General features: G+C 29.8%; 1 protein-coding gene across 1 annotated transcript in view; it reads right to left on the bottom strand.

Annotated features, from left to right (window-relative positions):
• Positions 1–4,573: 4,573 nt before the first annotated feature.
• The window catches only part of LOC129909593 (uncharacterized), a 101,276-nt gene continuing 87,111 nt past the window's right edge, over positions 4,574–18,738 (bottom strand). The window contains exon 2 of the mRNA XM_055986667.1: positions 4,574–4,593. Within this exon, the coding sequence (XP_055842642.1) occupies positions 4,574–4,593 (20 nt within the window). The remainder of the gene's footprint in view (positions 4,594–18,738) is intronic.

The following is an 18,738-nucleotide window of genomic DNA, read 5'->3' as shown; positions in this document are numbered from 1 at the left end:
ATCGCGTAGAATTTAATGCTTCCAAAACTCAATGCTGCTTACTATCATTAAAGCGGAACATGTCTCCCATGCCACTATCCATGAGTGGTACTTGCATCGAAGAAACCGAAAAGCTTTCCATCCTCGGTATGTGCATTACAAACCACCTCCTGTGGAATGAACACATATTTGACACCGCTAAATCCGCTGCGAAATGTTTAGGTTTCCTTCGAAGATGCAAGAAATTTTTCTCCCCGTCTGATCTAGCAATTATTTATAAGGCGTACATTCGTCCAAAGCTTGAATATAACTCCCACATCTGGGCAGGTGCTCCAATAACCTCGTTGAGTTTCTTGGATAGAATACAAAATAGAGCTATAAAAATGATAGGTGATAGATCAATAACTGATACAATTACGTCTCTCGAGCACCGTCGTAACGTCTCATGTCTCACGTTGTTCTATCGTTATTTTTATAAGCAGTGCTCCGATGAAATAGCTAGTTGCATTCCTCCCCTGAAACAATTCAACCGTAATACTCGCGCTTCAAGGAATGCTCATCAGTTTACCCTAGAGTCCAACTTCGGACGTACCGTCAAATACAGAGATTCTTTCTTCAGCCGCACTACACGAATGTGGAACGCGTTACCCGCCTCTGTTTTCCCATCCCATTTCAAAACTCAGAACTTCAAAACTAATGTTCATCGGTATCTCCTTTCAAACCCCTCCCTATTTTCCTAATGCTCGTACTGTGTTCACCATATTAAGGGTACATTAATCCCTTTAGTGCGCGCTTATTATAAAAAAAAAAAAAAAAAAAAAAAAAATGGGGTAACTTTACTTCCACGAAAGTTTCTTTAAAAAAAAAAAAAATCAATTTGGTTATATTATTGTTGGCATGAGAGAAACAGAAGGGCGGCAGGGCAGGGTTTTGAACTCAAAAAAATTATTTTTTTTTTGGTGAAAAATGAATGTTGCTATACCACTTTTTGATTGATTATTATGTTACGTGGGGGGTCTATTGATGATATGTTTCTGACAATGCTATTTGCTTGATGTTTTTATGTTATGAATGTTCTTTATTTTGTTTACAAGATATAACTTTTTTTTCTCTTTATTGAAATAGATTGATGGGCATTTTTAAGGCAGTTTTTAAGCAAAAACACGATGTACTGATTCCTTCCTTAACAAAAAAGAACTGTTTTTTTTTCAGGAAATTGGTCAATACCATTAAAATAATTAATCAAAGTAGGCACAGTAAATTTGTATCTACTTTAGTATTATGAATACATTTTAATAAAAAAAACATATTAAATTTGTGAAAAGGATTATTGCCCTTTGCATCAGCCTAAGTATCAAAATTACAAAGAACATTTCTCATAAGCAGATTTCAACCAATTGTACAGAAACGTCAAAATAATCGTCATATAAAAAATTTAGAAAATTTCCAAAAAAAAAACATATTTTTGGATTTTTTCGTTTCGATTTTATGGGTTGTATAATATTTTCTTAAAAATGGATTTTTTTTTATTTTAAAAGAATTTTATATATAAAAAATTATTTTTTTAAAAAACGTTTTTTTATACAAGAAATCAAATGGCATTCTTGGCATAACTTACTTACTTTTTGTAACTGCCAAACATTTCCAAGAGCTTTATAAATATACAGGGTGTCTCAATTTTGTCAATGCAAAATGTGGAAAAAAAACATTTTACGAAAAATTATATATAAAAAAAATCTATAGTATCGTAGGTCTAAAGGAAAAAAAAAATGGTAATAAAATCGTATCTACACGGTTAAAATTTGTGTCGTAGTGTTGAAGACGACCTTTGAAATTAGGCATTTTTCCTATAAAAAAAATTGTTTTTAATATTGTCATTTTACTACAAAATTTTTAAATAACTTTTGTATTAGGTTTTGTATTAAAAAAGAATGCTTTATTTTGAATACAAATCACATTTAAAAGTAATCAATGGGCACGTTCAGGAAATATTAGATATTTAGGCAACGTCATTTTCTGAACGGAAATTTGAGTAGGTAAATTGACTAAATTAGTTTGGATGTGATGCTATTGTCAAATTTCGAAATTTATTTAAGAATTTTACCGGTCGCATGGGAAAGACACCAAATTTCACTTAACAGAAATGAATAAATAAAATTAATTATAACCAAAATAGTTGTTTTTCACACTAATAAATTTAATTTTGCTAAATTAATTCTTTTATTAAAAACAATCTGCTGTCATGTTGACAAAAAAAAACTTTCCTAAATTTTTAGGGAAAATTTTCTTGCCTAACTTTCCAGTCAGCTTTCCAATAAAATTACCTAAATTGGAAGTATTTTTTTTGACAGCTGACCAATCAGAGACCGAGAAATTACCTAAATATTTAGCCCCTAACGTTTCTGAACCTGCCCAATATCATTAAAATATAAACAAAATTAATTTAAAACTAATTTCAAGGCACATCATAACATCATATAGGGTAGAGTTGCCTAATTCCGGCCCTCTCCAGTAGCCGGCCACCTTTCAGAAAAATCCTTATAACTAGTGATTTCGTAGGATCTATTCCAAATTTTTGCTATTATTCTCTTCTTTTAAATGTCTCTCCTTAAATTACAATATTCTTATTATTCTTGTTATTCAGTTTTCTTAGAAAAAAATAAGTTTTTGTGAAGTGATCCAATCGGGTATGGTTTTTTTAAATTTTACTGCCGAAACCTACTATCGTAATTAGTGTTTTGTGGAAACAATTTCGGAGCTAATGCTTTGAAATGTTGTTTTTCTTCAAATAAAATAGGTTTGAAATAGGAAAAAGATGTTAGTTTTGGTAATTTTAAGGGTGGCCGGAGATAGAACTTCAAGAGTTTCCTGTATTCGGCCCCCTTTTATTGATAAAAGTTTAAAAAATGGGGAATAATAAATACATTTTTAAATCATTTGATGTTATAACTTCTTAACAATCAAAATTGTTTCTAAATTCTGAAAACACATAAATTTAAATAAAAAACATTGAATTTATTTAAGCTTGACCTTATAAAGTCAGTGGCCGGAAATGGGACACTAGATGGCCGAAAATAGGAAACAAAGCCCGGATTTAGGAGAATGGGACTTTTTTATACAAAAACTTAAAGAAAATATTTTTGGGAACTATTAATAACTATTTTTTTAACCATACCAAAAAAATATTAAATAAAGTACATTTTATTTCAAGAATTATTCGAAAATGTTGATATTTGACGTTTCTGTGCTTTATTTTATAAGACAGAATCCTTAAGGGGCCGGATACTAGCAACTCTAACCTAGGTAAAAATTGAAATTTAACACTTGTCGTCTTTTTTTTTCAATGCAATAATATTAAATAAATTCAAATCATATTTTAATAAATAAAAAAAAAAATTTTCATAATAATGCAAGAAATGCGAATTAATTTGATTAATTAATTTAACTATTTCTCTTACTTTATTTCAAATTACATTCCATCTATTTCTTAAGTTATATTTTACAATAGGTCCTACATTGTCTACATTACCAGTAAAAAAAATATTTTAACATTGTTTATAAAAAACTTTCGACAATTTTTCTTCATTTAATTTTTTTTTTGTAAAACTACTTTTTTTTTTTAAGGAAAAGGCCATATGATAAGTACCTACCGTTATTTTTAGTCCTAAAAAATAAATCTATAGAATTACCAAAGACGTTTTAATCGTTCATTAAAATCGAATACTTATGCAAGGCACTTTATGTACATGCCAATATTGGAAACAATTAAACTGCTCAAAAATGGCTCAAAAATTGTTGATAAAAAAAATCCAAAAAAAAAACATGAAAATTTGTTTTTGAAAACCCAATTCTTGGAAAAGGGGCTAGTAAATTGTTTTAAAATTTGATTTTTAGATGTTTACGAATCAGGGTTCGGACTTTACTTCGATCGAAGTAGATTTACTTCGATTTTGGGAAAAAAATAAAATCTACTTCCCTACTTCTCTTTTTCAGGATCTACTTCTATTTCTTGATTGAAAAATATTTTTCAAATAATAAATTTAGAGAAAGGGATTTAACTTCAATTTTAAATCTGGTCGAGGCATTGAGAAATAAAGCTCAAATGAAATCTCAAATGATGAATGGAGGTCAATTATTCTTCGAATTCAAGATATAAATAAAGTTTATCAAAGTAATTTTGACTGATTTTGGAGAATTCGTGATCAAAAATTTGTTAGATTATGCTGAATCAACCATTTTACCACAAAGCACCGTTACAACCACTAGATGAGAAAGGTTTTTTGGAAAAGATCATAATAAAAAAAGTAAAGAAAAATAATTTTGTTGAAAAATTATTTTTTTACAATAAATTTTTGCAAATAAATGTTCTGAAAGTTTAATTTTGAAATCTACTTCCGAAATTTTGGATCTGCTTCACTTTTTTTTTCAAATTTGCTTCTAAATTTTGAAATTGAAGTCCGAACCCTGTTACGAATATTGATTTTAAAATAGCATTCGAAGATTTTTGTTGTTTTATTTTTGTTTAAGGAGGAAAGCTTCTTTATTCTCTTCATAAAGAATTTGAGACAAATAAGGTGTAAAAAGCTGTTTGCCTTTAACGATGGGGTAGACAAACTTTAAAAAAATTTGTTAGTATAAAATGTTAAAGATTGTCCATTGCCCTTTAAACCATAATGCTTGTATTTCTAAGTGAACCGAATTCCCAAATCCAAAATAAAAGTTTTTTTTTGTGACTTGAGTATCACTCCAACTTTAAAAATTTAAGGCAAAGAACAAAATCTTTTAACTTCTTTCAAAGAAACTTTGTCTGAAAAGAATTTAATATTTTAACGCCTCTTTAGATTATTTTCGTTCATGTTCTTTGATACTTCTTAGGCCTTTAATAAATATTCACATTATATACTCATTGTATTTATGTATTTCTATCGACATCAAACAAATCCTGATGATTTAATGGACTTTACGTTAAAAACTTTCCAAACTTTATCATCCAACATTCTAACTGGATTTTATCCTCATCAATTATTGTGGGGATTTAAAATTGAAAATACACAACAGTGTTAAGTTATAGTCGGTCATGAATTTTATTATCCCTTTTCAGAAGACGAATATCCCCGATAACATTTCTCCCGTCCCTCAAAACCAAACCGAAGCAACTATCCCTATAAGCGTTTTTTATTAGTTCCGGAACAAACTTTAACAAAGCGCAATGCGGAACTTATGTTCAATATAAAATGCACCACATCAACATTCAGGACTCCCACAAGGTTACAAAATACGGAGTACTATACATTTCCCATGAACGTCTTTTCATTCATTTCTCTTCGTCCTTTCTCTCTCTGTCCCTCTACACAACAATTTTAAACTTTAATTTTATTTCCAAAGCTCGACACTTTCTTGAGGAAAAGAATCTCCTCCATCTTTCAAACGTCCCTTTTCCAAGCCTCTAGGGGAAATTTATTACGTTTTCACACCGGGAAACTTGATTTAAGTTTTTTTTCTACGTTTTTTCTTTTGGTTTAAAAGAAGAAAAAAAATCTAACCAAACCCAACCATAGTCACGTCCGTCTAGCCATCCATTTTTACTTTTTATAGCCTTCAAGATATCCAATGGATGTTGGGGATAGGGATACAAACAACAATCGCAAAACACAATTGAAATGCGGGCGGATTTACGCTTCTTGAATGTGAACCTACAACTGCGAGTCCTTGTGTATCCTTGCATGGATTACATGGTAGAAGAGGACTCTCTCACAGAGTTGCTGTAAAAGTTATTCGCCTTTACCAATTGAATGCAATTAAATTCACACCATAAAAAGGTGGATTTCATTGAAATTGCATTTTTTATGAGGGGAATATAATTATTTTGTAGTCCGAAGATTGTTGCTAGGAAAAAACTATTATACTGATTTTCTAATTTGAAAGTTTTCTTTAGTTCAGCTTGGGAGAAGAATCTTAGGAATCTTTAACAAAAAAAAAAAAAATTATCATCAGAAATAAATCTACAAAAGTACTTTTTATTAGCTAGAATCCCCCTAACAGTTTTAATGATTTGGTTTGTTAATTTAAATAGTAACAGCCCACCGAACCAAGTAGGGACAAAATTAATATTTTGCAATGAAACAGGAGCGAATTTATGAAAAAATGTCTTCCTGACTAATTAGGACATCACGAAGCAAAAAGAATGTCTTTAAGACCTCTTGTAAGATGCGAATATATGAAAGAAAAAGTCTTCTTGATGAAGCAGGCCTTACGTAGCAAATAATAAAATGGGAATTTATGAAAGAAAAAAGTATTCATGATGAATTAGGTCTTCCAGAAGCTAAAAGTATGGCCTTAAGACCACTTTTAAGATGCATAATTATGAACGAAAAAAGTCTTCATGACGAATTAATACATTAAAAAGCAAAAAGTATGACCTCAAGACCACTTTTAAGATGCGAATTTATGAACCGAAAAAGTCTTCATAACGAATGAGGACTTTAAAAAGCAAAAAGTATGACCTCAAGACCACTTTTAAGATGTGAATTTATGAACGAAAAATTTCTTCATGATATATTAGGACTTCACCAAGCAAAAAGTAAGACCTTAAGACCACTTTTAAGATGCATAATTATGAACGAAAAAAGTCTTCATTAAAAAGCAAAAAGTATGACCTCAAGACCAATTTTAAGATGCAAATTTATGAAAGAAAAAAGTCTTCATAACGAATGAGGACATCACAAAGTAAAAAGCGTGACCTTAAGACCACTTTTAAGATGTGAATTTATGAACGAAAAATTTCTTCATGATATATTAGGACTTCACGAAGCAAAAAGTATGACCTTAAGACCACTTTTAAGATGCATAATTATGAACGAAAAAAGTCTTCATAACGAATGAGGACATCACAAAGCAAAAAGCGTGACCTTAAGACCACTTTTAAGATGCGAACTTATGAGCGAAAAATGTCTTCATGATGAGTTAGGACATTAAAAAGCAAAAAGTATGACCTCAAGACCAATTTTAAGATGCAAATTTATGAAAGAAAAAAGTCTTCATAACGAATGAGGACATCACAAAGTAAAAAGCGTGACCTTAAGACCACTTTTAAGATGTGAATTTATGAACGAAAAATTTCTTCATGATATATTAGGACTTCACGAAGCAAAAAGTATGACCTTAAGACCACTTTTAAGATGCATAATTATGAACGAAAAAAGTCTTCATAACGAATGAGGACATCACAAAGCAAAAAGCGTGACCTTAAGACCACTTTTAAGATGCGAACTTATGAGCGAAAAATGTCTTCATGATGAGTTAGGACATTAAAAAGCAAAAAGTATGACCTCAAGACCAATTTTAAGATGCAAATTTATGAAAGAAAAAAGTTTTCATAGCGAATGAGGACATCACAAAGCAAAAAGCGTGACCTTAAGACCACTTTTAAGATGCGAACTTATGAATGAAAAATGTCTTCATGATGAGTTAGGACATTAAAAAGCAAAAAGTATGACCTCAAGACCACTTTTAAGATGAGAGTTTATGAACGAAAAAAGTCTTTATGACGAATTAGGACATTACAAAGCAAAAAGTATGACCTCAAGACCACTTTTAAGATGCGAATTTATGAACGAAAAATGTCTTCATGATATATTAGGACTTCACCAAGCAAAAAGTATGACCTTAAGACCACTTTTAAGATGCATAATTATGAACGAAAAAAGTCTTCATGACGAATTAGGACATTAAAAAGCAAAAAGTATGACCTCAAGACCAATTTTAAGATGCAAATTTATGAAAGAAAAAAGTTTTCATGGCGAAAGAGGACATCACAAAGCAAAAAGCGTGACCTTAAGACCACTTTTAAGATGTGAATTTATGAACGAAAAAAGTCTTCATAGCGAATGAGGACATCACAAAGCAAAAAGCGTGACCTTAAGACCACTTTTAAGATGCGAACTTATGAACGAAAAATGTCTTCATGATGAGTTAGGACATTAAAAAGCAAAAAGTATGACCTCAAGACCACTTTTAAGATGCGAATTTATGAACGAAAAATGTCTTCATCATATATTAGGACTTCACCAAGCAAAAAGTATGACCTCGAGACCACTTTTAAGATGCGAATTTATGAAGGAAAAAAGTCTTCATAACGAATGAGGACATCACAAAGCAAAAAGCGTGACCTTAAGACCACTTTTAAGATGTGAATTTATGAACGAAAAAAATCTTCATAGCGAATGAGGACATCACGAAGCAAAAAGCGTGACCTTAAGACCACTTTTAAGATGCCAGTTTAAGAAAGAAAAATGTCTTCATGATGAGTTAGGACTTTACGAAGCAAAATTTATGACCTTAAGATCTCTTTTAAGATGCGAATTTAGGAAATAATGAAGTCTCCATGACGATTTAGGACTCCACTTTCAAGATGCGAATTTATGAAAGAATAAAGTTTACATGGTGAATTAGGACTTCACGAAGCTAAAAGTATGACCTTAAGGCTACTTTTAATATGCAAATTTATGAAAGAAAAAAGTCTTCATAACGAATATAGACTTCATGCACTAAGAAGTATGACTTTTAAAAAAGCTACGAACTAATGAATTTCTTATAAAGCTGGCGATATTCACCTAAATTAAAAAAAAACTCTGTAGAGAAGTAAGACTTGATGGACGTACATTGTTATCCATCGTTCCCATGTATACACCAGCAACTTTGAAGCCGTTCCTGATAAAGGCTAATTTGAAGTTCGAACACGCTGTGTGCAAGAGAAGTCAATTGGATTTTTCGCTAACCATCGTCGGTCGGTCGGTCGTCAGTCGTGCGGGTGTGTTTTTATTACTGTAAAAAAAAAACGAAAAAAAAAATTACTTGAATGTGAGTTGGCTATTCAATAGAACTCTCTACGTAGGTATAAAAGTGTATGTATAGTATATCCTTTGACCTTTTTTTAGAATTTCTGCCTTTAAAAAAATGAATTGTGTAATATGAAACGAGTGTCAATATTATTTGAAAACAAAAAAAGAAAAAAAAATGTTTCCTTTTACGTCCTTTTGATAATAGAGAAACCCAAACAAATACTTGAACGCTTTTTATTTGGAATTGAATTCAATGAAAATTCATTTAAATTTGTTTTAATTTTTTGTTATATTTCATTTCATTACAAAATGTTTTCGTATTAAGAGTCAAAAGAATATATTAAGCTTAAATTTTTATTCCAGTTAAACTGTTTAAAGTTAAGGATAATAAAAGAAATTTCATGAACACATCACAATGAAACAAATTGGCTTTTTGTTCAAAGTTTTTATTTTAAGAGGATTTAACCACATTAATGAATTACTTAATGGGATTGTATGTTTTTTGTTGAAGGAATTCAAAACAATAAGGAATCAAGGAATAAGGATTTTTTTTTATTTCCTTAAGTTTTTTTTTGTTTTTTGTTAAGTCAATATAAAGGCAAAGTTTTGAAGATTAACTTGACTTGAATTTTACATGGTAAAAGTTTGGAGACAAATCAGGTTTAAAGGGCCTACACTTACAACACACCATAAATGTTGAAAACATAATTCTATGTTTTTTATATTATTTTAATCAATCGTTCATGGAGGCTAAACGCATTCATGGATAACATTTTAAGTGGTTGGTGTGTAGACAAAGCGGATATAGAAAATGTTATTCTATGTTTTTTAGCGATGTTTTTAGAAATTATTATACATAAACGCTCAATTAGATTTAACGCGTGGCTAAATAAAAACGGAAGTGAAAGCAGACCATATCCAGCCTAAAATTCCAACAACAACCATTTATATTGAAAATGTAATTCTATTTTCATTTGCGATGTTTTTATAAAATATAGTACTAACGCTTATTAAGGCTTAGCGCGTGGCTGGATGAGAACGGAAACAGTATGAGGGCAAAGCGGTCAAAATGGGACTAGTGAACATGTTATTCTATGTTATTGGCGATGTTTTTATAAATTAATCGCTTAAGGATAGATAGGATAGGTAACGCGTGTCTGGATAGAAATGAAAGCGGTTTGTAGGCAAAGCTGCCTATACTTCCAACAACAATCAATATTGTGGAATATTTAATTCTATGTTTGTTGCTATGCTTTTATAAATTAGAATTAAATCGCTCATTAATGAGTGGCTACATAAAAGTGGAAGTGTTATGTAGACAAATCATTTGAAAGGAACCTACAAATCCAACAACAATCATTAATATAGAAAATGTAGTTCTATGTTTTCTGTGATGTTTTATACAAAAAAAAAAAAATATATGGGTACAAATGGAAGAGGATTGTAGAGTGTCTGTAGACAAAGCATCCGAATGAGGACTACATGTCCAACTTTGTGCAAATTAATTCTATGTTTTTTGCTTTGTTTTTTATAATTTAAAACAACGCTCATGGAGGCAAAATGCCTAGCTGTATAAGAATTGAAGTGGTTAAATTTCAAAAATTTAATTCTATGCTTTTTGCTATGTTTTTCATAATTTATAAAAACGCTCATGGAAGCTAAACGTGTTCTTTAAAAAATATGCAAATCATGTGTAGGCAAGAGGCGAATGGGGCATAGACTTTCAATAACAACTATTGATTTCAAAAATGTAATTCTATGTTTTTTCTATGTTTTTGAAATTTATAAAATAAACGCCTATAGATGATAAACGCATGGCTAGAAAAAAATATAACCGGTGTTTAGGTAGACAAAGCGGCCGAATGAGGACTTTTATTTTTTTTAAATATAGTTCTATGTTTTTTGAGATGTTTTTTTTTTTTTTATCAATTATGTCCTAAATATTAAGTCTCTTAAAGAAATCTTAAATTTTTCCAAAAGTAATTCAAATAAATCAATACTCTTTACTTTATAATCTACTTTCATATACTCCCTCAACCACCTTATAGGTATTGACTTACTTTTTTTCTACATTTTGTCAAATACTGTACAAAAGTACAATGTACACAGTGAATAGAGAGAGTCGTCCCCAGATATGCACTCCATTACTGCACATTTCTATTGCACGGCACCACACTCCACTTAAGCTTCAAATGTGATATACCAAAAGCTCCAATTCAATTTGATAATATCAACCATATACTCTGTTCTGAAATAAAAGTACAAACATGAAGAGTATCTATATCTGATGGCAAATCCTTTCAATTCATTCCATCCCTTTTAGCAAATCCTTAGTTTCCGCAAAAATAAGAAATCTAAAAGGCAATGGCAATGGAAACAAAAAAAAAATAACATGAAAAACACAAATAGAGAATGAGAAACAACTTTATCCTTTCTCTAAGGATAAAAAATAAAAAAAGAAAAAAAAAATGGCTTCCCACATAAAATAAAAGAGAACAAAACTAACAAGAAAATATTCAGCAAACAGATATCAGAACACAGAACGAAGGGCAACATCATGACACTGCAGAAACACGAAGAAAAAGAAGAAGAATAGAACTAAAATAGATTTCCCACTGCAATTAGGGCAAATACTTTTCTAATTGCCTGAGGTGATAATTTAGGTCAGAACTATCCTGCCAATGGATAGTGCTGTCATGAATTCCTTATTCTAACAATATTGTCCCAGGTGGCTGCACTGTGTCGCCCAACTCGAATAATACTTTGGTTGGTTGACGGTACGATTTCTTCTACAAAGAAACCAAAGCCACTTTTAACTATTTGGATTCAATCCGGAATCAGAAGCGAAAGAAATAAGAAGTGGTTGGCCAATTTGAGTTAGAAGAAAATAGTTTCTGCCTCTTTCGAAAGCAATGAATACGAAATTAAAGGAAGACTAATGCCCACTTTTACCAGGAGTTTGTTTTATTTTTCTTGAATTACCAGTAAACGACTATTCCTATACTTAGGGGATAACGAAAAAGAAGGCTCATCAGTGAACAGAGGTAAATGGTCAAAAAAACATCAAGAAGATTGATGAAACCAGGCATTAGAAAAGGAATTTTAAATGAATACGTTACAGGTCGTGTTACTCGACTACTAATTCGATTTCGAAGTCAAGTCGCTGTCCTTTCCTTTTTCATGAACTTTTCACATATCTTTAAAATCTTTTGTTTCGAATAGTCCTTGCAGGACGAAATTTATGTCCTTTGGATGAGTTAACACCAAATTGCAAATTTAAGAATGTACGATTATCTCAACATTAACTTATCTTTGAATTTTTCATGAAAAAATAACTGTGAAGATATAGTATTGTATCCTTTAAGTCCTTATAATACAAAGCTACGCGTAAGACATTTAGAAGAAGCAGATATATAAATTTATATACAAGACCGAAATGAGGGTGTTAGCTTTAGCTTAATTGATGTGTGGTTTGCCATGTGAATTGGAAACATCAGAGAATTAAAGCTTAAAGGATTCACTAGATAATGAAGTGGTGTGTATACGTATTACGTTTATTTTGTTTGCGGAATGCAATATAATTATAATTAAATCCACGCAGATGCGCCATTAGGTTTTGCATATTTACATAATTCAATTGGTATATAAGGTGGGTTAATTTGTTTGAATCAAAAGGAACATTTGTAGTTGATTAAAGCTTATGTCAGTTAATTAATTGATAACAAATAAATTATGATTATTGGAAATAGGATGCATTAACTTGGTCTTAAAATTGAAATAGCTAGCATATTTTCAAAAAAATTTTAAGTCGATTTTTTCACGATTATGAACAAATCAGTAATCCAAGTTCTCGACTTCGAATATGAATTCTTGTCCTATGAACCCACGATATAATCTAAATTATGTTGCTTTTAACAGTAAAGATATTTCCAAAAGAACGAAGCTTCCAAATTGAAGTTTTACGCGTTTATTTAAATGGTGGGAGATCAATAATTTTTTTTTGTTTTTTTTTACCGACTTCCAAAAAGGAGGAGGTATTCAATTCGTATTTAATTTTTTTCTTTTTATATTTGTTACCTCATAACTTTGGACTGGACCAATTTTGATAATTCTTTTTGTATTACACTGAAAATAATAAATTTCGTAAAATTACGAAAATAGTTTCATACACTACATTTTCGTTGGCCCAACGAAACTTTCGTTGGCTCAACAAAAATATGTAATTTTTCGTAATATGAAAACCTTCATCAATTAATGAAAACGTTTCATACACTTTTTCTCCCTTTTTAGTGCCAAAAAATCCAATTCAATGAAAAGATTCATCAATTAACGAAAAATTTCATACTCTTTTTAATTAAAACTTTGATTAAGTAACGAAAAAATTCATTAACTTATGAAATTCAACATTAACTAACGAAAACCTTCATAAGCTTATGAAAATTCGTCATATACTAATGAAATATTACATTGGCTTATGAAAAAATACATCAGTTAACGAAAAAAAATCGTTGCCTTGACGTAGACGTAAACGTAGACTTGGGTGCATTTCTGTTTTATGGATTAAAAATTGAATCTTGCTGGATATAGTTCACATTAGGTTTTTGTTTAAAAATCTATGTAAGTTGAGCTCAATATAAAAAATATTTGCGTATTGACAAGGTGTCTCACGGATAAGTCAACTGATGAGTCCAAGTGAGCTCCACCGGGTCGAAACGCCATTTTTTTGTTTGGACTGTATTAAATTATTAATAATTTAATAAGTCCAATAAATATTTATACTATAATCTACTAAAAAAACAAAATTAATACAACGAAAAGTTTCGTTAGCTAACGAATATTTTTTTCGTAATTTAATTAAAATATTCATTAAATTTACGAAAAAATTCGTTAGCTAACGAAAGTTCTTTCATAAATTAATCAAAAAATACATTGAATAACGAAAAATATGACCGTGGTTAATTAAATTTTACGTTAATCAATGAAAAAGTTTTGTAAAGTGATGTAAAAATTCATTAATTCGCGATCAAAAATGTTTATGAAAAATTTCATTAAAATACGACAGTTTTCGTTAGTTGATGAAGTTCTTCATTAACGTATGAAAGCCATTTCGTTGAGCCAATTAAATTTTTCATCGGCTGAAACAGGGGCGGATCCAGGATTTTTTTCTGGGGGGGGGCACAAGGGACGGATTGGCAAAAAAAAAACAGCAATAACAGTTAGAAATAAAGTGAAGTTCCATACGACTGACTAACAAGCTGAAAATTTTAACGACCCACAGTGGTCTAAAACCTGGCCAAAAATATTTAGGCACATTTCCCACATCAAATAGGTACCAAATGACCAAAAAGTTATTCGGAAGGAAAAATTTTCATTTTCTTGTTACAGTAAAAGCCACTTAAGTGCTAACTCCTGGATTAGCCGGAAGAAAAAAAATATAAAAAATCAGAAAATGCACGTACAATTCTGTGCTATATTAAAGTTAGTAATCTATTCTTTATTTAATTTTTTGACTTAAGTTGTTTCACCAAATAGTTTTTGAGAAATTAAGTTTTAAAGATGAAATTTTGAAAAAAAAAATGTTTACGTTTTTTAATTGATTTTGTATAAAATTTTGCAATATTATGGACATAATTATACCATTAGTTAATGACCTAGTAGTTTTTAGTCAAATACTAAAGACTTCATTCTAATAAATATTAAAGTTCCTAAGAATAACAAAAAAAACTGAATCATACTTTTTTGCCGGGAAACCCAGTTTTGTTTTTTTTTTATTTGCATTAACCTTTTGTAACACAAGGTCGTTAATTTAAAAATTAATAAGTCAATCGATTGGCCTTTATCTTTAATAAAACACGTATTTTTTAAAAATTCAATAAAGTCATTATTTACTTAGTTATTTCGATATTTTGGGAGTAAAAAAAAAGTTCAAATAATTTATTTTTATATAAAAATGCAAAAATTCAAGCAAAAAACTATCTAATATTAATTTTTAGGCACTTTCCTAAAATCCAAAAATAAAACCCCGTGGGGTTTACTAACAAAAACTATTTTTTTTCTGAATTTCGTTGTTTTTACACAAATTTGCTTATTTTCAAAAAAAGCCCAACTTTCAACATTAACTGTCAATTAAAAACTATTGGTGCTATTTATTAGAAATTTGAAGTACTATTTCAGAAGCTTCAAAAGAAAAAAAATATAGCTTTTATGCAATCTTTTTCGGTTTGTTACAGAAATGTCACATGGGGCTACAAGGGGTGAAATTGTTTTATACCTCAAGAATATTGTGTTCAAATTGTAGGTCTCTTGGAGCCAAATTGACCAAGTTATGAGTATTTTAATACTTCCCTTAGGAACGTTTTAGTATTTTAGTCCAGAGTTCAAAACTTTAAATCGTTATCCCCACAACTAATGTTTTCAACGCCGGTGCTCCTCATAACTTCAAAACTACTGCACCGATTCTTTTGAAATTTGAAACACTATTTTTTTTACATATTTTTAGAGGTATCCCTGGAGAAATTTTCTCAATAAAATAATATTTATAAAAATCTATAAGTATAAGGGTCGCTTTTGAGGAGTTTTTTTTCAAGGGGTCTTTATTTTCGGGGTGCAAACTTGAGCAAACTTCTGAAATGCAAGTTTGTTCTACATATCCAGCAGTTCTATAATATATGGTTTATGCAATTTTGTGACGTGTTCCGCTATTTTAAAAACACTAATGTTAAAAAAAAAACAACGAAAAAAGTGCAAATTTTTTAACCCCTCTGTATGAAAAAATAGAGTTGCATATACCTACAATTATTTTTTTTATATCATTCAATGTCATTCGATGTCCATATCAAAATTTTTCACCAAAATCACTTTGAAAATTCACTTTTTTTTTTAAATCGAAAAAAAAAATTCGTGTGTACCCAACAAATAGCCGTTTATTTATTTGTGAGGTGGAGCTTTTCATGGGAAAGGGATGCAACAAACAATAAAATTCGCATTTTCAGCCAGAAATAGACAAGAGTTTCACTCAAGTTCTTTCTGTTATTATTCATATATTTTTAAAACTCTTATAGTTTGATTTCCTTTAAATATGAACTTTAAGTTCTGGGGGGGGCACGTGCCCCCGTGCCCCCCCCCTGTATCCGCCTATGGGCTGAAAATTAATTAAATTTTCGTTGGCTCAACGAATTTTTTCGTTGTATTTACGTAAGGATTTGGTTCAGTGTAGAAAGGTGGTGGCTGCAATGTGGTCCCATTTCAATTTCGTTCAGTTACAGCCATAGGAACTATTAGAAAAACCATAAATCCATGGAAGTCGGTTTTGTTTTTTGATAAAAAAGATTGTCCTGATACTTAAACAAGAGTTTAAATATCCAATGATGTGGAACTTTTTGTTTTTTTTTTTTAATGAAATGGTGAATTAATTAAAGAACTGTTGATCTGGAAATGGTGTCCATTCAATTAGAGTCAAACTTTCTCAAGAGGGCGATTTCTGAAAATGTATGTGTAATAAACAATATCCCGAAGAAATTAATGAATAAAAATTAATGAAATTTGGTAAATATATTCCTAGATGTTAACAATAAAATTTACTAGTTTTTTTTTAACAACGAATTATTCTGAAAAATTGATTTTCCAATAAACAATTTGTATGGAAGTACAAAAAAAAAATTATGCATTAGGCAATGCTACACAGTACGTTACACAATTGAGCTATACTCTTTGAAAACCAATAAAATTGATGAATCGATTGTACGAATTAGCTATAGGTACAATAGGTCTTATGAATAAAAATAAAATTTACAACGAATTTACTTACGAACAAAATTGGTTGCGTTTTATTTCGAGATATTAAAATCAATTTTTTCTTCAATTTTAAAAGTCAAATTAAGAGTGATAAGACACAATTGAATTTTTAATTAACTTTTCGGCTATAGAAGACAACAATTTGTAAAATTTTTGACTCTTGATGTTTTGAAGCAAAAAGTTTAATAAATAATTATTTTTAGTGGTCTTTGGGAGCTGAACACGAATACGAAGTTGTCCATTCAAATTTTTAAGTGAAGACTATGAGGGATGATTCTCGGGTATATTCTAAAAAAAATTGTTCTACAGTAACTCTCTATCTGCAATGTTGATTTAAGAAAACGCTTTCTTTGGTATGCCTTTACTCATGTTAATGTTAATAACTCCGTTAATACTTATGATAAATACTTCATTAATGTCTTGATTTTTAGAAGAAATGTTCTGTTCTTTGTACCTGAATTTAAAAAATGTTAAAATCTTTTTTATCTCCTCAGATATTAATTTTTAAATGGAATTATTTTTTTTTTCTTACCCATGATAATTTTTGAATTTGGGGCCGATTTTCTTCGATATAATGTGTTATAAACATAGTGTTTTATAAATTTATTCTTATGAAGAAAACAATAATGAACAAAAATGTTGTTCACAAGTTTGCCAGAAAACTAAAAATGATATTTAGGAACACCTGCACCAGGTAAAATCTCTAAAAAATGTGTTTTTTTTGCTTTAGTCAAAAAATGGGTACGAATTAAAAATTTATTTTTGTAGTTTAAGTTCATTTCTGTTTAAGACCTAGTAACAACAATTATTTAAAAAGTTCTTCTTGATTTTGTGGGCTTGATAGAGCCCGTTTTTTGGATTTTATTGCTAATATTAATTCATGGAGGTTCTAAAATATGATTTACCAAATACTATCCAGGATATTTCACTGATTCAATAAGCTACTTCATATTATGAACAAGATGACGCTCCAGCCCACTAAGTACATGAATTTTAAGATTGGCTGATGAAGATTACGGTTATCATTGGATGGGAAGAAAAAATGGACCTGTTCAATGATTTGCAAGTTCTCCAAACTGCCAAATATTGGCTTTTTTATGAATAGGAGTGAAAAGCGTTACTTATTTGATATCAATAGCACTTTTAGTGGAACAAGAAGAATGTATTCTCTGAACCATCATTAAAAAAGAGTTAAAAGATAGAATAAATTAATATTCCCAATAAAATCCAAAAAAACGGGCTCTATTAAGCACACAAAATCAAGGAGCACACTTTAAATAATTGTTGTAAACAGAAATAAACTTAAACTACAAAAATAAATTTTTAATTTGACTCCTTTTACCGACGAGTCCTAAGAAAACTATTGTGAACGTTGAATTTTGTTTTCCAAACTTTTTGTTACTGAACAAAATGTTACGTATACACCATGGTGACCAGTAGCACTTTTGATGTGTCATTCGAAAGAATTATCTATTAAAATTTCCATTACATACCATCACCCAAAATAGATTCTATATTACTGAAACCACATTGTTTCACACATGAACAACTCTTTTGATTTTTTTGATTGATCATTCACACTCAAGATGGTGTTGTTTTTTTTTTTTGTTTCCTAAACTGATTTTGACCTTTTTCTCAATCATTTTGAGACTAGGTTAGAAAAATTAAAAACTTCTGAATAAAAATGTTCGATAGAGGATTACTTTTTCAAAGAGTTCATAAAAAAAACTTGTTGGACTCCCACCTAACATTTTCCAAAACTAAAATCCCATTTATGGTCATCTGTTGGGGGTTACTCAATAATTCACTTGTATTTAACATTAATTTTTAATTTTTTTCATCATATTCCAAAAATTATTGGCACTGGTCTAGATATTCTTTATTTTGTATTGAAAAAATCTACAAATAAAACTTCAATTTTATGATTTTTTTTTAATCCTATACAATAACTTACTTCACTTCACTTTAAAATGAGAATAAAAAAAAAAATTTGTTTACCTTTAAAAATTCTTAACTTAATGTGTAAAAAAATGCTTTAGGTACATACAATGAAGGAATCAACTGTTCTAGATGAAAAAAAAAAAAAAAAAAAATAGAAAACTAAGACCCTGCTATGATATATTTC

The sequence above is a fragment of the Episyrphus balteatus genome, chromosome 2 (genome assembly GCF_945859705.1).
Source record: "Episyrphus balteatus chromosome 2, idEpiBalt1.1, whole genome shotgun sequence".
NCBI classification, from domain to species: Eukaryota; Metazoa; Arthropoda; class Insecta; order Diptera; family Syrphidae; genus Episyrphus; species Episyrphus balteatus.
Note: the sequence above shows the minus strand (reverse complement) of the source record. Positions and strands in the feature narration are given on the sequence as shown.